General features: G+C 41.0%; 1 protein-coding gene across 1 annotated transcript in view; it reads left to right on the plus strand.

Moving 5' to 3' along the window:
* The first annotated feature begins 1,320 nt into the window (after window positions 1–1,320).
* The window catches only part of SNX9 (sorting nexin 9), a 116,473-nt gene continuing 94,984 nt past the window's right edge, over window positions 1,321–22,809 (plus strand). The window contains exon 1 of the mRNA XM_012646844.1: window positions 1,321–1,639. Within this exon, the coding sequence (XP_012502298.1) occupies window positions 1,628–1,639 (12 nt within the window). The 5' untranslated portion in view covers window positions 1,321–1,627. The remainder of the gene's footprint in view (window positions 1,640–22,809) is intronic.

The following is a 22,809-nucleotide window of genomic DNA, read 5'->3' on the forward strand; positions in this document are numbered from 1 at the left end:
TCTAACAGGAGAATAAATTCCTAGAAGTAGAGCTGCTGGGTTCAAGATTATGGTCATTTTCAATTTTAGTAAGTATTACCAAAGAGGCAAGTTATTTAAGTGAGCCCTGATTTGTTCATCTTTGTAAATAGTGGACAACAGTGACTTTCTCAAAGGTTTGTTATAAGCATTAAATGAGATGGAGGCATTCAAAAGCCTAGCATAAAGCAAGTAGGCTGTTAGTGAGTATTGTTCTCCCAACTTGCCTTTTACTTAGAAAGACAACTATTTAAGAATATTATGATGGATATCATGGCTTTGGCTATGAGCTCCGCAAACACAAAAATTCACAGAAAGTTCTGTAACACCATATCTATTTTAAACCCCATTATTGAGGTTAATGGGACTAGTGAGATCTCCGGAGGTCAAAAAGAACATATTTGAGAAGACACAAATTGGACATTAAATACCATTTTCCTAGCCTAATAAAGTTGATGTGATAGTTGCCTCTTTTATTATCTCTGGTAATAAAAACCAAACATAGTAGACTATTATTCCAATTAAGATACATCTTCCAGTAGTGTCTTTTGTACTTGAATGACAAATCTTGCTGCTCAATTCAAGTCATTCGTTTATTAATAAAACTCATTTTCCAACTCTGATGAAAAACAGTTTGACAAAAAATGGAAAATTTTAGACCTTTCATTTCCACTTCAGGAAACCTGTTGTACCCCCAAACTTCTGCGGCCCTTAGGCATTTTGCAGTTTATCGAGAGTTGAGAAGGAGGTTAATGGGATATCTCAGAATGAAGTCCCCAAACGTCCCCGTCCCCGAAGCTCCAGGCCGGATCACAGCCTGAGGGAAATTCCAGGCTGGCGGCAGAAGCTCCCAGAAGGGCCCATCGTCAGGCCAGGAAGCCATTGCTCCGCTCCTTCCCGGCTGTTTATTGGCACTTGTGGTATTCAGCCCAGAGTACACCCGACCCCACAGCAACCCCGACGTGGGGCAAGGATCCCGGGCGGTGACTCCTGCCCTGCGGGGCACGTATGGAGCCACCGTCGCCCCCTCCCGCCTCATGCGCGGGAAACTCCGCGCCTCGGCGTGCGGCGCCGTCCTGTGTGAACCCGAGTGGGACTCGGCTCACCGCACCACTGAACGTTTCCCGCGGGGCGGCCATGCGGGAAGTGGGCCATGCCCCAGGGCGCCAGCCCCGAACCCCGTCGCCACTCAGGCCGCGGCCCACAGCCTCGAACAAAGGGCGGCGAGCGGCGGCGGCGGCCCGGGGCGGAGGCTGGGCGCGGGGGCGGCCAGTGGGCGAGGAGGCCGGGCTGCGGCCGAGGGCCCCGGGCGCGCTTCCGCCGGCCGCGCCGCGCACGCCGCGGTAAATGGGAGGCTTGGCCGGCAGGGGCGGGGGCCGTGCAGCCGGGGACTTTCAGGAACTGCAGGAGCAGGCGGCGGCTGGAGTCGCCGAGCGCCCAGCGGCTGGGCCTGAGCGCCGAGACTCGCGGCCGACGCGGAGCCGCCGCCCCCGCGCGGGGCCCAGCTGTAGCCGCCGCCCTCGTCCTCGCCCTCGCCCTCCCGGCTCGGGCCGACCAGCCGCGACGCGGGAGACGAGCCGGCCGTCCCGGGCCGGGGGACCTGCCCGCCATGGCCACCAAGGTGAGGGGCGCTCGGCGCAGGCCCGGCCGGCCGCTCGGCCCCGCGGCGGCGCGGGAAGGGCCCGGAGGATGGGAGCTGGCGGCGCCAGGGAGGCCGAGGGGCCGCGCCGCGCCCTCGGTGGGGTCGCCAGTCTGGTCCGCGGCCCAGCCGGTCCCCTCCGGGCGTGGGTGCTGCGGGCCGTGCTGGCGGCTGGCGGCTGGGGTCGCACGTAAGGCGGGGGGTCGGCGGGGGCTGGGCTCCGGCGCGGGTCGGGACCCCGGCGCGGCGCCGTTTACAAAGTTTGCCACCCGAGCGTGGGCTGCGGGCGGGCGCGCCAGGACAAGCCGCGGAGGCTGGACGGAAAGTTCCCGCAGCCCTGGGAGGTCCTGGGGGAGACGCTGGGCCCCCGAGGCGACTGCGCCCCGTGGCGTCCGGCTTCCCCACCGCCCCCACGTCCCCTCCCTCTGTCGGCGGCGGGACCCTCGGCCCGCGGGGCGGGTTGGGGGCCGAACCCCCGCCCGAGAGGACGCGGCATTTTCAACCCGGCCTGCGGGAGTTCGCTGCCGGGGAGGGGAGACTCGGCTTGAACACCCCGCGCTCCTCCGCTTTCGCTTCTCTTATTTTTTTCTTTTGTTTTGCTACCTTTTTAGTCTGAATGGTTTTGCCAGCATGAATAAAATATCAAGAGGGAAATGACTATGCTTTCGATTGCGTGTTTGCCTGAAAAAAAGGGTCAGGCCCGAATTACGTGGTGGAACTTTAACTCCTGTTTGGTAATTGGCCAGGAGTGGTGGTTTGCTTATTTTAAGTTATTGTTTATAAAATTAGCAGTCACCCTTTGATACCCGAGTCTTCAAAAGCCACCCTCCCCCGTCCCTTTTCTTGGGCGTTTTAAGTAGTTACTTGATGTAACTGGGAAAGCCACGGTCACGGAATGAGGACCTGGGGTTGGAGGCTCCATCAGTGAGCTCTTGATCTGTGATTGGTGCGAGGAGTGGATTTACTTTTTCACATAGTTTTTGTAATGCCACTTTTATAAACATCAGCATCCTTTTCCATATTTATTTTTGGGATCTCTAAGCTACTTTTGGGTTGGTGAAAACCCTAATTTTTTTTGTTGGTGGTGTTGGGTGTGTGTGTTTGGTGGAGGCATAATTTGGAAAAGTGGTAAGACATTTGAAATCCCTTTGAAAAGTCACAATTGTCTGATTTCATTTCAGTCTGCTAAATTTTGCGCTCTGAATCCGTCTAGGTGTAGCGTTTATAGAGAAATGGAGATTCTCCTCCGGGGAACCTGTTGCTTCTGTTACTGAAATGATTATCTTCTTGTTAGTGTATTATTGGCTGTGCTGTTGCTTGGTTTTTACTAGATGTGATAGAACTTGCTACCTTTTAACATGTATTAATTTTGTGTTGATCTTTTTAAAAATAAAACTTAAACCAAGGATGTTTAAGGAAATTTGATTTTGAGGTTTGTTGTCAAACATTCCAGAAATTACCAATTACACATGCTAGGACACATTCATCTTGCAACCTTAAAAGTGGTTTGTGACATAGAGATCTATTCAGTTGTGGTCAGTGTTGTGGTGTTTTCCATTCTGATCTACTGAAGCATGTTACATGCACTGTCCTTTAAGCGGAATACAGTTTAGCAACTAGTGGAGGGATACATAATGAAATTTTTATTTGATAATTAAGCCTGAACTTAATTTTTGCAAAAAATTGAAAAGGACGGTGGTTCCTCTACTAAACTTTAGTCTCATGTGTCCTGACTAAACACAAGCCTTAAAGCATGTGTTAGCACTTCCTACTTTGTTATCTACACCACTCTGAAGGCAAATTCCAGTAATTCTGACTTTGTTTCTTTCAGCTTTCTAATCACTGTTGCACACATACTCATTTCCATGTTTACAGTTGTGACAAACCACTTCCATTTTAAGAAAAGGAAGAGCAATGAAGCACTTATTAAAAAAGGACCCTTCCTCAGGTTTTTTGGTTTTCTGACTTCCTGGTGATTCTTGTGTCAGACTAGAGGGGTTTTTTGTTTTTTTTTTTAATTGCTCCCAAGAGAGTAGAGTTGTCATTGTTGCTTCCCTCAACCCCCGTACACACACGCCACGTCCTTCCCCCCATCTGAGTAGTTTGATTCTTTCTTCCTTTTCTTTAATGGGTAGGTGGGGAGAATGTACTTAGTAATAACTACTAACTTTTAATCAAATTTTAGGCTCACATGGCACTCAGGTTCTTGCTATAAGCACTAAGTGATGAGAAATATATTCAATATCTGGACATACTACATATGTTGAGTTTCCCTTTGAATTTACCAGAGAATGGCTTTAGTTCTTTTCACATGCAATTTTCTTTCTTGTTCTTAACATGTTTTCTTGAAAATGCAATTATCTCTGAACTGTCATGACTTTTAGAAACTCCACTGGTATATTCACAATAGGAAAAAAAATATCTTTTAGAAGAAGAACTTTAATTGGGCAGTTCTTCACTGGTAAAGAAAGTTAATCAGTAACTGCACATTTTAAAGGAATTATCTGGTTTTTTTGTTTCTAATCCTTAGTAGAATACTGAATTCAGTTTAAGTGCATACTCTCAGTCTAATCATGTCTCATTTTACAAATACAGAAAAAGGCTACTATGAGTGCTTTAGTCTTGACCTCTGTTGGAAACCTTTGAAGGCTATATTTTGACATAATCCTATGGTGGACTTGAGTAAACAAAGTTTTATTTAAAAGATCAAGTCTTGGGGAAGAAATTAAATTTTTTTTCAATATATGTCAAAAAGGACATGAAAATAGTGAAAGTTAAGCCATACTGTAGAATTTAGCTGTAATTTTCATGTCAGAGTTAACCTTTGGTAACTAATTTAGGTCCTTTTGTGCTTACATAATCACTTTTAAGAGTAATCATTATAACAAGATTCTAGGATTTCCTGATTTTTTTTTTTTTTTGAGACAGTGTCTCACTGTTGCCTGGGCTAGAGTGCCTGCGGGTCAGCCTAGCTCACAGCAACCTCAAACTCCTGGGTTCAAGCGATCCTCCTGCCTCAGCCTCCTGGGTAGCTGGGACTACAGGCACGCGCCACTGTGCCTGGCTAAATTTTTTCTGTTTTAGTTGTTTGGCTGATTTCTTTGTATTTACAGGAGAGACGGGGTCTCGCTCTTGCTTAGGCTGGTCTCGAACTCCTGAATTCAAGCAGCCCTCCCGCCTTGGCCTCTCAGAGGGCTAGGATTATAGGCGCGAGTCACCGCGCCCCGCCCTGATTTTTTTTTTTTTTTTTTTTACTTTTCGGCTTCAATATCTAAAGCTATACACATGTGTTATACAGCTTGTCTGATTGAATTAATTGGGTGTAGAATGTTAGAAATACTGGTAGAGAATGAGTGAATTGCTTAGGACTATTCCATGAGATAGATTAGTGAGAACAATTTAGAGACTATATAGTCTCTCCTGAGCAGAAACCTCTTTACTTGAAGAAAAGAATAGAAATAATCTTTCTAAAGGGTCTTTAAGGATTAAAGTTGATTTGTATAATTTTTTAAAAACAGTATGGAAAATACTAACCATTCTATTTTGTATAACAGTAATTCTTTTAAGTGTCTTAAATAGAATGTACAGTATTTGTAAAGTCAAAGATAAATTTTGTGATAGTGGATGATGAAAGAATTTCTCATTGAAAAAGGAATAGATTAGAAAGCATGGAAATTTTGCAAAGTTTTCTCCTGTGCTCTGTTTATGTTAATATATTGACCATCTGAAAATTATAGTTGTACTTTTATTGCTCAGTTAAAACTTTGTATCTTTTCATATGCTGTTTCTTTTCCGGAATGCTCTGTCCTGTTCCCCCAGGTACCTTCTTTTTGCGTGTTAGGTCTTAATGCGTCAAAGCATCACTGGCCCAGGAAAGCCTTTCCTGATTGCCCTGATCGATGTTACAGGATCACATCATGCTTCCTGGCTGCCATTTTCCATTTGTTTCTATGACTAATGGCTGTCTCCTTTGGGTGCTGTCAGCCACGGAAGGCTGGGACAATGTGGTTTGCTCACCTTTGTATCCGCAGTGACCAGTTGGAAAGAGCAAAAAGATAATATAGTGAGATAAGTGACTCACTTATTAAAGTTAAAGAAAACTCTCAATCTCCAACTGTAAGCTTTCATTCTTTTAATTGTGAGTCACAGTAAACATTTTTAAAAAAAGTACACAGGTATAATGCAAAATTTACATCTGCAGCTTAGGTATTAGCAATGTTTTTAAAATATAATTCACTTTTACTAATGATTACGTAAGAAATTGGTTCTTATGTTTTAAGATAATTGGAACAAGTTTCATGCTTCTGAGACATTAAAAAGAGTTGTCTTTAAGCCATGAGTTGTCAGAAATGTGTTTAATTTCCGAAAGTGTAGGGTTTTTCTGTTTATCTTTTTGTTGATGATTTTAACTTCATTGCATTGTGATCAGGGAATCTGATTAATAACCAGTACTATACCTAGGAATTTGTTGAGGCTAACTTTATATGTAGTCAGTTTTCATAAATGTTCCATCTGTGCATAAAAAGAGTATGTGTATTTTCGTGTGTGTATACTGTATGTCCGTTAGATTTACTTATTAATTACGCCGTTCACATCGATCTCCTTATTAATTGCTTGTCTCTACTTGATCTGTTATATCTAACTGATCTTTTGTCTGCTTGATGACAATGTTAAAATGGTGGATTTGAAAAATTTCTGTGTTTAAAATTAGTGTTATCTTCCAGGTGAGTTGAAGTTTTTAATCATTATAAAGTGACTCTTTAGTAATGCATTTTTTCTTAAAGACTATTTTGTCTAATGTTAATGTGATTTCACTAGCTTTCTTTTGATAAATATTTCCCTGGTTTATAAAAGCCTATAGCTGAATTTTACATTTTTGTTTAATCTGGTGACCTTTGTGGCTAGGGAATTTCTGTCTGCTTATAGATTTACTCATGTTATACTGTCTTTGTTTGCTGTTCCAGTCCTTTCTGATAACTTTCAGTCCTTTTTGTCCTTTCTGGTAACTTTCCTTCTGCCTAAAATGAATTGAAATTTCCATTAAGAAGGTTTGTTGTTGGTAAATCTCTTATGTATAAACATGTATTTTGCCCTGTTCGTAAAAGAAAGTTTTCTAGGTACAGAGTTCTAAGTCGACAGCATTTTCTCTCAGCACAATGAATGAAGGTATCCTTCCCTGTTTTCTACCGGCTTTCAAAGTTACTGCTGAGAAGTCAGCCATCTAATTATTGTCTGTTTGTAGGTGGTGCAACTCTTCTTTTGGCCTGATTTAATTAATTAATCAACGATGGGGTCTCACTCTGTTGCCCAGGCTGTAGTTCAGTGGCACAGTCATAGCTCACTGCAATCTAAAACTCCTGGGCTCAAGCAGTCCTTCTGCCTCAGCCTCCCCAGTAGCTGGGACTACAGGTGCCTGGCTTCTCTGTTTTTAAGTCCTTCTGTTTGTCTTTAGTATTTTGCAGTTTCACCGTAATGTCCATGTGTGAATTCTGTTAACACAACCTGGCATTTCCTGGGCGTCTGGGATCTGAGAATGGGTGCATCAGTAGTTCTAGAACAGTGCAGTTCAGCGGAACTCTCTGTGGTGATGTTCCACACCTGCACAGTCTCATGTGCTAGCCGCCTGCCACACGCAGCTAACGGACAACTTGAAATGAGGTTAGTCTGACTAAGGAACTATTTTTAATTTAAATAGCCACACGTGGCTAATGGCTACTGTATTAGAGAGTGCAGTTCTAGAAAATTCTCAGCAATTGTGTCAGGAAAATTGCCTCTTCTCTATTTTCTCTTTCCAGAACTCTAATTAGCATGAAAAGGACGAGCAGAAATCTAACTTCCAGTCTATCAACCTGTTATGTTTTCTTCGTGCCACATTCTGGATAATTTCTTTGGCTCTTACTTTCAGTTCACTGTTCTTTCTTCAGTCAGGCCTAATCTCTGTTACTCATTTAGTTTTCAATTTCAATTATCTTCTATTTTTAGAAATTATATTTGGTTCTTTTTCAAATATGGTTGGTCATTCTTTATTCTTTATTCTCTGGTTCTTCGCTTATATTTTTAAGCTTCTCTTAAAGCATATAAGAAATTTATTATTTTGTGTTTGTTAATTCTAATATCAGAAATGATTCAGCCATCTGTTTCTGCTCATTCTCACTCATGGTGCCTCGCTTTCTTGTGTGTTTTGTGATTTTTTTTTTGTAGGTTGCTCATTTTCTTTGGAACTTGAGGGAATTCTTATACTTACGTTGAAGTTGTATTCTTCCAGGGAGGATTTGTGTGTGATTTTATCCATCTCCTGGGAACATTACGTCCTCGGGGGTCACTGTATCTTTAATTCCTGGCTTATCTTTTTCCAGCCATGTGTGTAGCATAAATATGGACCTCTGATCTCAAGAGAAATTTCTCTCATTCCCACTATTCTTCGTCAATAAGACATTTCCTTGCATAGATTTTTCTCTGTACCCTTATATCGAGGTCCTTTTGGAGTCCCAGCTTGTAGCTTAATGCAGGAGTCTTTGTCTCTTACCTCCCCTGCCACCGTACAGTCCTGAGAGCACAGACTCCGTCTCCAGGGTCTGGGGGAGACTCCTGGTGAGATCCTGCCTCAGCACATTCTGTCTCCAGGGTCTCTGCTTTCACTTCCTTTGTGACCTCTCCAGAGCTGTTTGTGTGTGTGTGTATTCAGCAATATGTTTTATGCAGGATTAAGTTGTGTGTATGTGTGTTTTGCTTTTAATATTTTATTCAGCACTTGCGTTCTTTCATTCTGGTGATGGATGTTTCAGATATTAGCCTGCTGTACTTGCCAGGACGAAATCTAAGTTAGAGGCTCTTTACAAAAGGCTGTAAAGTGAAGGGAGTAGAATATGTACACACAGTGTTAATCTGTTCTTTGGGGGAAAAGGTGAAGAAGCATTTTTATTGAAACCAAACCTCACTCAAAATTTCACACTGGGCATTTCAAAACTTTCCAACTGGTATTTCTTTGGTTCTTTTTTTTCTTTTGACGATTAAAAACACATGATAGATTTCACCCTTCTTATTCATTTTTAGACATTGTAAATACAGTACTTAAGGATGCTATTCAGTCTGACTCAATTTTTCTAGGCTATTTTTAGTATCTGAAAGTCAAGTCATATAGTGTTATTACCTACAGAGGCAGTGCTCAAAATTCATAGATTTGCAGTGATTCATTCGTTCAAAGAGACACCTAACTTTAGGGTAAGTTAAGGAGAGGAAAAGGTAACTTTATCCTGGTAACTGTTACCCATTGTCATCACTGACTCTTTCATTTGAACTTCCGTGAGCCCAGAGCCAGGTCCTCCCCTCCACCTTGGGATGTCAGTATGAAAGGCTGTCCTTGCTCTCAAAGGGCTCAGTGTCCCGGAGGAAGGCGGCTTTCTCTTTCTGCAGGGGCACAGCGCTGCCTCCTGACAACTCATCACGCCAAGAGGCTTTCTGAGGACCTGAGTCTGGAAATGCCTATTATTTTCTTTAGTTCGTTGAGTGAGTTTTAACCCTTATCATTTCAGATGCTTTAAAAATATTTATATAGTACATCTGAACAGTCTGCAAGTCCAGACTTTGTCTTGTCAGATCCCAAATATTTAGTTCAGCAGACATTCCAGTAGCTGCGATGTGCCTCTCCTGTGCTAGTAGTAAAGGTTTGGATCCTTCCTTAGAGAGGTGACATTCAAATATTAATGAGCTGTTTAAAATGTACCAGTTTAATGCCAGTTTAGATGTATTTTCTAATATAAATTGACAGAAAAGGGCTTGAAAATGTAGATATGTGTGTTAATAGTAGTTGTCTATCTCATGGTGGCTACACTTAGGAATATTTTTTCATCTTTTAGCTTGTTTTATATTCTCAAGATTTTGAGTAATGAATATTTGTTGCTTTTGTAATAAGGGAAAAATAAGGTCATTTTTTAAAATTTAAAAATGTACTTACTGTCTTTAACTAGGCCTCCAAAGCAGATTCCCAAACTTATCTACCTTTTGTTAGTTTTGAATTTTACTAAGATGAAAAAATGGTTTTAATTAATACTTACAGTAAGTGGCACTTTAGAAAAATGCTAATGTACTCAGGATTACAAATATTATTTTGTAAATAAATTATAAAGTTTATTTCCTAAAGTACCATATTTTCTTTTCCCAAAGGAGAAAACAGTATGTTGTTTAACTTTTAAAGATAACTAAAAACTTACTGAACAACCAGAATTGAACCTGAAGGTCTTAAAAATTTACATTACAATCAAATGTGTAATTTTACCTGCCTCCGTATGCCTTTTCCCTCAGGAGCTCAGAGGAGGCAGAGCAGCTAATCCTTTGTGGGCTTGGAGCGGTTTCCATCACTCCCTGCCTCTCCCCACCTTCCTAAGATCACTTAGTCCTCAGATTTTAGAGTTGAGAGTTGAAAACTGTGATTTTACATTCATTTCGTTGATGCATCAGATTTACTTTGTCCTGTGACTGACATTACCAGTAAGTAAAGCATATTCAGTGTCCTTGAAAACCCCCTCCCCCAAACCCCCAGGAAATCAGTAGCCTTTAGATGACTGAGATCTTTCATTACAATAGATTGATCTGTTTTAACCATTTAAAGCCAAGATGATACCAAAAAGTATGGAAATTTTTAAAAATTCTTATAACATTTACTTCTGATAGTTTTACTTACTATATAATGTCCAGAAGTAAAGTTCTCAATGTTTAAAAACCCATTCCCCTTTTTGATAAGTAGAAACATCTCGTGCCCTTTCCGTAGTTTGTGTTATAAAAGTGACAGTGGTGGTTCTCTAAAACGTAGGTATTAAGTGTTTTTTTTCCTAAACTCTCCTCTTTTCCGACTGTTTAGGAATCTGCTATAGAGAAAGATTATGGCAATGGTAATAAGCTTCCATTTGAGAGAGAAATTGGACTCTTACTAAAGTGCATCAGTATTTTACGAGTGATGTTTCCTGAGGGTTAGGTGTTAATGGTAGAGCTGTGGTACTCTCCTCTAGCTGTGTCACAGTCACACACCTGGGGAGCTTGTTAAATCACACATTGCTGGGCTCTACCCCAGTTTCTGATTCATGAGGTCTGGTGATGCCGATGCTTCTGGTCTAGGGACCACCCTTTGAGAACTACTGTTGTGGAGATTGGACAAAGAAACGTAAGGACCTGGGTTCCGAGTCAGAGTCCCTAAGATCTGTGAGGCAGCAGACAGGTGCGCTGCACTAGCATGCCGTGCGCAGGGAAGACTCGTGTCTTGCTTAAAGGGATCTTTTATCTAACTGGGTTCAAATGTGCTGAAAACCACAAGATTGGTAAAGTATTCTCAAAAGCCCTTTAGTTTCTTGTCAACTTGCAGTGTTTTCAGTAACTTTTCAGTGTGCTATTGATTGGTCATTTGTGTTATATGCACAATGTCTCAATACTATTAGAATCTCAGATTATTTTGGTAGCCGGTTATTTTCCCTGTTGCCTTTTAAGTTACTCAGAAAACATGCCATACAATTTTGTGTATTATTGTAGTTCACAATAATTAGTTTAGATTTCTTTGCTTTGTATACTATGTTTCTAAAATGGTTGTATAATGAGAATAATTTTTAATTCACTGAGGGGGATTACTATGTAAAAGAATCTGTTTTTAATTTATAATTCAGATAGTGTATGATATTTGTAAATCCGGTTATTTATCTTATTTGTGTGATATGTATTTGTACTTAATTTTGGTGAATTTGAATTTCAGTGGCTTCATTTTTCCTGTTTGCCCACTTAGAAGTAAAGAAACAAATGTTTGTCAAAGCCAGAGAAAAGAATGGGAAGAGTCCCCAAACTAGATAAATCTACCTCTGAATAATCAAATTGATTTATCTAGGACTCATATATGCATGATGGCAAAGGCATGCTTTAAGTAGCTTTGTGATTAAGAGGCTGTGTTCATATAACTTGCCCCTGCAGAATCAGTAAGGATTAATGTGTGTCTAAATAAGAAAAGTGCAGGAGATTGCGAAATCCTTGGCATTTACATCATTCAATTTCTTGTTGCGGGATCCTTAAACTGCATATACTGTACCATTAGTTATGGAAGGACTACATTTAATTTTTACTATCTGTGGTTAACATTAGAATATTATTATACATGAATATCAAAGGGGTATTTACAGGAAATGTTAAGTATGCTATGTTGCTACCAAAAATCAAAAGCAAGTTTTTTTCATTCAACAGTCTTTCTCCAGAATTTATACTGTAATTGAAAACACATGTACATTTTCCTACTCAAAGAATTTATAGTCTGATGGGGGAAACAGACATTTAAATGTCTTCAGTTAAGTGTTATATGCTGGGGTGGAAGAATATATATAGGGTACAGTGATGATAGCACGGTATTTGGCATCAGAAATGAGGCCCTTCAATCTATTTTCCACCATTCACTGCCATTGGAAACTTACAACAGTAAAAATAAATTTATGTCAATAGAGAGGCCACAGTGTGAAAATTGTAAAAACAAGTGCTGGTTAAATATTCTGATATATATTAGTCATGATGTAAGAAGAGGATCATTTCTATACTCTTGTAGGTTAGGGAGTGGTGTTAAATAAATGAGGATATGTTTAGTTTCAGGTCTCATTTAAAATGTTCTTTATTATAGTGACTGACCTTGCAGGACAGATGTACATTTCGGAGAAGGTATAAGTGTCCCTGGTTGCGCTTTAAAATTTTACCTGGGACTGGTCACACGAAGCCACTTTTAGGAACCAGTGAACAACGTGCACTAGGCAAATCTGTTTCTGTGGTATAGTTCATTCTAAATTCCTTGTGGCTGAGGACATAGTGTCTTGCAATGGTTAAAATGGATCTGCACCTTTTGATTTCCAGGTAAGCAGTTTAGTTAAAGTGTTTGGAGTGTTTTGTATACCTGGTTTGCAATATCCAGAGCTTACTCTAGAGTAGGGATTCCCAGCTGGAGTGTTTTCTGGATCTTTAAATGGGCAAATATTGTTTATAGACTGTGTATCTTCTTCACATTTGCAATACCATTGTTAAAATATATATAGATTGTGTTAATAAAATATTGATTCATTTAAAAATACTGGACTTTAGGCTGGGTACCATGGCTTATGCCTGTAATCCCAGCACTTTGGGAGGCTGAGGTGGGAGGATCGCTTGAGGCCAGAAGTTGGAGTCTCCAGTGAGCTATGATCATGCCACTGCACTCCAGCCTGGGAGACAGAGCAAGACCGTGTCTTGAAAACAAAAGAAAACACCAAAAAACTTCATAATGTGTTTTTGGCATTAAGTATTTCTCAATTATACTTTTGTGTAAATACTGTTATTTGTAGAAGGATGTATGATGTATGTCTGTAATGAATTAATTTTGAGGTCATTTTCATTCCTCTGTGATTCATTGTAGCTATTACATAAAAGCCCATTTCCCTTATTAATGTTTGGTTTCCCTAAATTTTATGTTTAGCAGAAAAATTCTGTTGTGTCTTCTTTCAGAGATGCAATGAGTGAATACAATCAGTTCTACCTGATTAATGTAGTGGTAGTGGTATAGCATAGACTTAGGAGCCTGGGCTCAAATCCCAGTCAGGTCCAGTTACATTTCCTTGGAAAGTTACCTAATTCTTCTGTTGCCTCATCTGTAAAATACAAGTAATTGAATGGATTTAGGCGTGAATTCCATTGTACAATCCAGGTGGGGGAATAAATAGAACTTTACTTTCCTGTAATAATTGGCAACAAATTATGTCCCCATCCTGCTGGAGTAGTGGAACTATTATATAATCTGTTAGTTCCCAAGCCACCTCTTCCCCAGGATAAGCGTAATTCAAGGGTAGGAATGCTAACATGGTGCCATGGTCTTGGCGGATGACCCCATCTGGCCCTCCAGTCACCTCCCCAGCAGGTGTTACTTGCCCTTTTAGTCTGTACCCCTCAGGTTAGTGGTTCTCTCCACCACTTCGTTGCTACACCTGAGGGCACAGGGACCATTTTGCTGGTTCCGTGTTGTATTGGGGGACATATCTCCGCAGAGCTCAGACATTTTCTCCCTTAATGCAATAAATAGCTTTTTGGGTTTTTCCCCTCCTGTTGTTTTGTTGTTTCACTGGGGTTCTGAGTGCAGGTTGAAGGTTCTTCTCCCCAGGTCCCACCATTGTCTCTAGTCTCTGCACTCTGCTTCCGCACCATCTTTTCCTGCAGCCCAAGTAATCTTCTTCTGGGCTTTGGGACTGGAGGTGGGGGTGGGAGGAACAGGGGCCTCGCTCTAACTCCCTTGCAGTATTTATCACAGGTATTTTCTGTCCAGGCCTGGAGATCTCTCTATTCTCAGAGCTTTGAGAAACCCAAACCAGAAAGCCTTTATTGTCCTCCGTCTGGTCACATTCTCAGGGAAGTGGGAACTGCTGGTTTGAGTTGTATAGGTGGGAGAAAGAAATGGAAAAAAAACTAAAGATGAAAAAACAACATTTCAAAAGTATTGTTTCTACCAAGTTATCTCAAGAATGAAATAAAGTTTTACATAAAGGCCTTACCAAAGTGTCTAGCCAGCCATATAGCCAGTAATAATTGTTATGGTTGGGTGCTGGTACTCATGTTGCTACGAAACAGGACATACACTGGGATCTGTTAGACCCCAAGGTGTAGGGTCCATCTGAACTGTTTGGGGAGCCGAAACTAGTTTTTCTAATTTCAAGCTACTCTTGTGGAGGTGATGAACTTTTCTACTTGCTTCTCTTTATTTACCTGAAACTTTAAGTTAGCCCACTTTCCCAAATCTGGGTGTCTGGCTGTATACCTTGGATTCTTTTGCCGTTGCCTCAGTGTGCCTTGTTAATTCCAGTAAATTACCTTTCATACATTAAAACAAGATGAAAACAAAGCAGGATGTTAGAAGTCTGGACGATAAAGGTGTCAACAGAAAAAAAGACCAAACTCTGTAAAGTAATTTTAAAGAGATTTACTCTGAACCAAATTTGAGGACCTTGACCTTAAAATTTTATTTTAGTTCACAAAGGTACTAATGAGGTTGAAAGCACACTGGCATTGGTAGAAAATCTATGATACGATACCACCACACACGCTTAGCAGATCCGTTTACTAAGTTCTGTAAACTAAAAATTTTAAGGTTCACCCTCCCACCCCCAACTGGCTGACTAAATGGAGCCCCTCGTGACCAAAGGAATATCCTAAAACTAAATTGCCTGCCAGGAGGAAGGAGGTCAGACATACCTCATCATGCCCCCCTCCCTTCTTGGGGACATCCTTTGGTAACCCATTAACAGGTCTAAGGGTATGCAAGACAAACCTGCAGGTCCTCAATTTACACAACAAATATATATCCAGTGGCTTCTCTGATAAAGGGCTCCTTATGTTAAAACATTCCAAGCCTTTAGACAAAGCTTTGTGTGTTTAACCAATTACAAGCCAAAGAATCTTTAAACCCACCTATAACCTGTAAGCCGCCACCCCCTTCTAGATGGCCCACCTTTTCGAGCCAAACCAATGTATGCTTGCCAGGTATTGATTTATGACTTTACCTGTAACCCCTGTCTCCCTGAAACATATAAAACCAAATTGTAACCCAGCCACAGCGGGTCCACTTCCTCAAGGCTTCTTGGGCATTCTCTGGGTCATAGTCCTCAGATTTGACTCGTAATAAATCTCTTTAAAATTGTTTTACAGAGTTTGGCTTTTTTTTCCATTGACAGTTCGTAGGAAGTAAATCTCACTGGATCCTCATAGTAGTAGATCATCATGTTATTTTGTTCCTTCGGTAAATTGTGAAGTATCTACTCTGGGCCAGAAACCATTGAAGCTTTAGGAATACAGCATTGAAGAAAATAATTTTAAAAATCTTTGGCCTGAGACAAAAGTCCCTGCTCTCATGGAGCTTGCATTGCAATGGGGGAGATGGCAACAGACAAGGCAGGGAGGGGAACGAGAGCTGAGAAGAAGAGAGAATGTTGGGGGGCTTGTGTGCACAGTATTAGGTGAGGTGGCCAAGGAAGTCTCACTGGGAAGGTGACATTCAAGATCAAAGGGAGGGTGGGTGTCATTTGGATCTCTGAGGAAAGGGCATGGCCCTGGGCCTGTCGGGGCATTGTGGCTGGAGCTGAGTGAACAAAGGGAAGAAGAGGGCATCCTTGGGAGCCAGGTCGCAAAGGGAGTTGGAGGTGATCACAGGGGCTTTGGCATTTATTCGGCAACATGAAACCATTGGAGAGTTCTCAGCACACCAAAAATGACTTGACATCTGTCCTTTCTTTCCTCTCTTTTCTTTCTTCTTTGTCGAGCTTGCCTTTATTGGCCAAAGCTGACTACATGGAGTTAACACTCTGTTCACTTTGATATTGGATTTAAATCTTGTTTTATCCCTTCTTAAAACTTAATTGATTCTATCCAATTTAAGTCACAGTAGGAAAATCCTGTGCTCCATTTAAGTCAATCAGCGAGAGAGCTTCAAAAGAATCGATAGATTATCCTTGTATATATGAGATGACCCCAGTCAAATCAGTTGGAAAAAATTTTTTTTAAGAAATAATGATTAAAAAACTCTAACATACTGAATTTGAGATTCTATCTGATAGAAATTTTCAGATTGTGTCTCCTGGATATACTGAAAGAAAATACATACAACCCATCAGACCATTTGCCCCTTTGAGCTAAAATAATTGGTTTGGCTGTTAGCACCGTCATTCTGTTCACTTGACAGGTATCCACTCAGACAATAAGTAAACTATTTTCAGTCTGCAAGATTTCAGGCAGATGAAAAACACTTATAATCGGTTAGTACTGACCACATTCCTTTTCTAATTAGGATCACTATTTGCTGGTTTCTGGTGTAAACTTCCCGAAGCTTCAGCAGTCTTGAGAACAGTAGTATAAAAAAGCACTGGAATACTGAGAATTGGGTCAGAATGTTCTTATGGGCCTAGAAGAAATGGCATCATCCTGGTTTAGGATTGTGAAGTTCACTGAATCCTTATTCTTTCCTGGTTCTATTAAGTGAGTTTTTGATGTGAAATTTCATTACTGGAATTTCATATTATCTGTGCTTAAAACTCCATGTCTGTTTTTTTTTTTTTTTGAGACAGAGTCTCACTCTTTTGCCCGGGCTAGAGTGAGTGCCGTGGCGTCAGCCTAGCTCACAGCAACCTCAAACTCCTGGGCTTAAGTGATCCTCCTGCCTCAGCCTCCCAAGTAGCTGGGACTACCGGCATGCGCCACCATGCCCAGCTAATTTTTTCTATGTATTTTTAGTTGTCCGATTAATTTCTTTCTATCTTTAGTAGAGACGAGGTCTCGCTCTTGCTCAGGCTGGTTTCGAACTCCTGAGCTCAAACAATCCGCCTGCCTCGGCCTCCCAGAGTGTTAGGATTACAGGCGTGAGCCACTGCTCCCGGCCTCCATGTCTGTTTTAATTTAAGATCTTTAAGATGGAGAGCACCCTCCAAAGATCAGGAGAGACACAGATGAAGATGAAGACTTTATGCCTTACAGGCCCTGGGGGACACAGCAAGCCTGGAGGTCACACTCGGGGAGGCCAGGCAGAGACAGAAACAGACTCAGAGATCCATGGGCCAGTGCTTTTTTTATTGGGTCCAAGGCGTTGTCCAGTTTTCCCTCAGGTTCAATCGGTGGGTTTACAGCAAGCAGGCATGAGTTCAAGGAAGTCACTACAGCATGGCTGCACAGTCTGTGTGGGGTGTGAGGGTCAGGGGCCAGTCACGCAGGCTGTATGTGGCTGTCCCACAGGAAGGTGGTCACAGGAGGAAAAGTTGTATAAGGCAGGTGTCTGGCCCATCACACTGAGGAACTGGGAAGAGGTGTAGAACTGGAAGGTGCCGTGAGTGACTGAGCCCTGCTTCTGGTGGGAGAGAGTCTAACATTCAGTGTGGCTGCTGAGGCAGTATAAAATTACAAGGATTCACCATACTGTGACTTTTAAAGATACTATCCAAACGGTTTGGCATGATTCGGTGTTTTTTTAATTTTAACTTTTTATTTATAAAAATTTAAAACATGGGCTCAAGTAGAATAGCATAGTGAATCCCCACGTGCCCATTGGCAGCCTCAACCATTGTCACCTCCTGGCCAATTTTATTTCCTCTAACCTCCACTCCCCCATTTTCCCATTCTCTCATTATTTTGAAGCAAATTCCAGACATTATTTCTTGATAAATATTTCAGTATATATCTTCAAAAATGAAGACTTTAAAAAAAACACATAACCATCCTGTTAATCATACTTAAAAATTAAGAATAAATCCTTAATATCTTTAAATACCTAGTCTTGTTGGTGTGCAGTGTAGACATTCATAAATTGTTTGCTCTATTTATGTTGCTTGATAATACATGTATTAAGGTGGGACAGAGCCATCCATTACTGATTTGCATTTGTACGAATCTGCCCGTGTTAATTCAAAACAAATTTTCCACAGGTAATGTGACCATAAAGGTAACATACCTAAAGATTTTAGGATAGGTGCATGTGTTGTTTTTCTCTCGTTGACTCCAGTGCACTTAAAATCCCCAGGAGACAAGGCCTTTCTAAAACCTTTCTGTACAGGTTAGGTGGTGCGAGCAAAAGGAGGATGCTTAGAGGGAGAGTTGGGAAGGGTGGGGTTATGCGCATGCGTTTATTGGATGGGAGCTGGGAAGGTGGGGGCTGGCCTTTCACCTTCAAATGGTGCCTGTAGGTGGTTAAAGAGTTGATGGAAAAGAGGATTGAAAAGGATATACAGTTGACCCTGAACAATGTGGGCATTAGGGGAGTCAAGTGCCTGCCCAGGTGAAAGTCCGTGTATAACTTTTGACTCCCACAAAACTTAACTACTAATACCCTACTGTTGACTGGAAGCCTTGTTGGTAATGTATACCAATAATTGATTAGCACATACTTTGTATGTTATATGTGTCATATATTTTGTTCTTGCCATAAAGCTAGAGAAAAGAAAATGTTATTAAGAAAATCATAAGGAAGAGAAAATATATTTACTATTTGTTAAGTAGAAGTGGAGCATTATAAAAGTCTTTATCCTCATTGTCTTCACATTGAGTAGGATGAGGAAGAGGAGGGGCTGGTCTTGTCTCAGGAGTGGCAGGGATGGAAGAAAATCTGCACATAAGTGGACCCTCTCAGTGCAGAGCCATGTTCTTCAAGGGTCAAGTGTGAACTATCTTATTTTAACTTAAAATATATAAATATACATTTATTCACCAATTCCTTCATAGAAAGCCAAGGTCTTCAAGTATATATCTCTGTTTGCAGTTCTAAGTGATCCATTTTGCATAATCCACACTCATAGCACATTGTCTGCAATTTCCATTTTTAGTTTCTTTTAAAGAGCTTAAAGAATTTGAAGATAATTCAAAGCATCGTCAATATAGAATCCTAGATTTTTGAAAATTATTTCCCATTTGTCTTAATTGTTGTCTCAACTACACTTACTTTGACAACAAACTTTTCAGCAACTTTTTATCAAGTTCCTCAAAACATTCAGCTTAGATTTCTTAGAAACAATTACTTTCTTGTACTCATGTTTCATTAGCTTATGAAATAATTCAATTGCATAGCTACTCTAATAAGTACAACTTACTGTAATTACAGCTGGTTCTTAGTAAGCATATGATTCAGTTGGTGGGATCAGAATTACCACTGTGTATTAGAGAGTAGCCTGCTAAATCCACATGCCACACGTTTTATACAAAACAGCATCAGTGAATGTGGTGCATTGGTTATGTGGAATACAGGCTGTGCACTACTCTCATATTAATGAGTCGCATTTTTGAGATTTGCCACCAGTTACCTGGGATTACTTAGGTTAGATTAACCATTAGAGTATGGTTTTCATGGACCTAAGGTTGGATTTTGAAAAGAACTGATGATAGTTGCCGAAGTCAGTATTGTTTTGTTCCTTACTGTTGTAACTTGATCAATGTCCCTTAGTATCCTCGTGCCGTATCGTGATTTACAAGATGATCAGAAGTGCTTTCGTAACATTTTCAGTGACAACGGATTTTAGAAGATTATCTTTAGTAAACTACTTTGATTTTGTTACTTTTAAAGTAATGTGGTGGCATCATTTTTCTACTTTACAAAAGAGGAAAATAGTTCGTAGCTCTTTAAATTTGGAGGATCTTCCAAGTATGAGGCACTTAATACAGTAGTTACAGTTTCTGGAGGCACTCTTTCCTTCCACCCTATGAGTAGGGGAAGATTTGGTCGTATGAAGAAAATATATTCTGGTGGTGACAGGATATTATCATTCTTGGCATTTCCACTTAGCCTATATTTAGTGCTTATATTTGCAATTAAAGTAACTAGGTTTACTGTTGAGGATTTAAAAGAAGTAAAATAAACATGGTCTCTGTCCGTGGGGCCCTCGTGGTTTGTGTTAAGACAGTAGCTGGAAAAACCCACAGCTATGCAATACTGTATTAAATACCAAAATGGAAGCTGCTGATCAGATCATTAAAGCTCAGCATACACGCTGCCCTTGCTTCCTCTGGTATGTCTTCTCCTTGGTAACAGGGCCTTGCCTGCCCACAGGTGATCTGCCTGCGCACTGTGCTGCTCTCTTACTCGTGCATCTTTATCACACCACATTATATGCTGACTGTTTCTCTTTCTCATTCACCTTTGAGGGCAGTGACTCTTCTTTGCTCATTTTCATATCCTGGTGGAGTGATCGGTAGTAAGTACTTGGTAAACAATTTAGAGCTGGGAGCCACCTTGGCTGCAAAGGGCCCATTGCATAGTCCTTGGTTGCAGTCCCAGCTTCACTGCTCTCTAGCTCTGTAACCTTAGGCAAATTAATCATTTTGGGCTATGGTTCCTCATCTGTAATTGTGCCACAGCCTGTCATATCCCTTGTAGGGATGCTATGCTTCTTATAATGTACAAGAGAATCCCAAAATAATATAAAGAACTGATTCCCCCCAACCCCATGCTAATTGCACCAACAATGAGAAACGCTGGCCTACCAGCCTTAAATCTATCCCTGGAGCTGCACATGGGGTTACCTTCCCTGGCTCACAAGAGGGAGGATGAAAACCGTAACAAAATGGCGGGGGAGGAGTCCAGTAGAGAAGAGAGAAGGAGTCATGAATGTTGTGAGCATAGTGTTTATTCCAATGGTGTTTACTGGGCGAGAGAAGGGGACTTGGTATTGTGCAGTGGGAGATAGGGTTGGATTTTTAGGATGGGGTTGGATTAGGGAGGCTCTTAAATGCCAGAGAAATGAATCTGAACTTGATCTCAGGTAATTGGGAATCATCAGAAATTTTTGATATGTGACAGGATGACTATCCTTTATCAAGAGAGCCTCTAGCAGTAGTGTGCAGAGTTGATTGGAGGAGAGGAAAGATAAGTGCCTGGAAGATCAGTTAAGGGGCCAGGCTGTGATGGACTCGGGCATAATTACTGACATCGTGGAAGGTGTGGGGCAAAGAACTGAGTTAAAATTCCACTTCTGTTTTCAGGTCATTTTGCCTCAGAGCGGGTTACCTAATTTGTGTAATTGGTATGAGCTGCTTTTCTCTGCAAAACTGAGCGATGCCACCATCTTAGGGTTGTTTAGAAAATTAAATAAGGACATGTGTGAAGTGCCTCACCCCCAGAGATGCTTAGTTATTGCCATTTCAGCAATATTTCTTCACCTGCTTGGTTTCCCTGCTTTTGTAGCATTGATTAGTTTGTGGGAAGGATGAACTGGAAAGGAAAGAAAGTATCCTGGCAGAAATCTGGTCAGAGGCACCTGTCCTGCATAGGTGTCCAGTAAGGACCCCACTGAGGGTCTTGTCTTTTGGCTTCTCTGTCTTTGCATGACATGAATCCCTCATTTTGTAATCTTTTTCCCTCTGTTGGTCGCTGCTTAGTCAGAATTTCTTCCTTTGACCAAGTATGATTCATTCTTCCATTTTTGTGTAATAAACTTTAAGTTAGTTCTTCAAATTGTATTTTATTTTTCTAACTTAATTCTCTTGGCAGTTTATTTTATGATGTCATTTACCTTACAGTTGCGATACAGTAAAAACCAGCTGTAGTTCTGTGGGGAGGTTTATATTAGCTATGTGAATCTAGAAGAGAAATTGCCCCAAAGAGGAACTTCTGATAAAAATAAATCATGGTTAAGAATGCTGGGCTCAGCCCAGGTATGGTTTAAACAGAGACGGTGCTCCTCCTCTAACCCAGCTGTGTGTTCGTTCATGTAGATGACCGTAAGAAGTAGTGTGATTTTGAGTAGCTTAATTTAAAAAAGTGCACAGTTCACTTAAGTATAGCAGTTTTCTTTAAATACTTTGATATAATAGTACTTAAATTTCTTAAATAGGCCCATGGTGACTTTCAGATCATCTAGTCTGGCCCTGTCATTTTTCATGTGTGAAAGCTGAGGCCTGGAAAGTCAGTGTTCAGTGTCTTTTATGTTATGTAGTAACGCGTGGTTATGAGGGTGACCCCAAGTCATTAAGAAAAGATTCTTAATTATGCTTTCAGGGTAATCCTTTTATAAAACTAGGGGAGTGTGTAATACTTAAAAGACCATGAAAAATGGTTATGCTAAAGTTTTCCTGATTCTTTGTTTAGAGCTCTGGACAAGTTAAATGTCCCAAATTATATAATATATATTCTTTAGGAGTTTTCTAACTGGAAAATGTGTTTTTTTAAACTTCATCCATTTCGATTATTGAGCTTTTGGGACAGAGGTGGCAAGCAGGAGCTGCTACAGACCCAGACGTATAAACTGCACTGGTTGGTTAATAATTTCTGCTCCGGGCCCAGGAAGGTGGGTGGATGGCTAGGGAATATATCACACATCTTTTGTTCTGGTTTTAGTAGTGCTAAAATCTTGTAACTTGTTTTTTAGTATATTTTATGCATAGATTATGAAAATAATATCCCTTTTTCTCCTCTGAATGCTAGTTTATGTGCATAGAAACAGCACACCTTGCTAAAAACAAGGTGTTAATTTTAAAAACTCTTTCTGTAAAGGTACCTTTGTATTATTTGGCCTCTGGTCTGTGCTTTTACACCTGGCTTCCCACAGCCCTTCCCTGGGCCTGTGCCTTGCTGCCCCCTCTGCCACCCAGCCTCACCCTCCCTGTCCCTTGTCCCTTGTTCGTCCTGTAGCTAGACCCTCCCCCACACCTTACCT

Source organism: Propithecus coquereli, unplaced genomic scaffold (genome assembly GCF_000956105.1).
Source record: "Propithecus coquereli isolate 6110/MARCELLA unplaced genomic scaffold, Pcoq_1.0 Scaffold25, whole genome shotgun sequence".
Taxonomy (NCBI): Eukaryota; Metazoa; Chordata; class Mammalia; order Primates; family Indriidae; genus Propithecus; species Propithecus coquereli.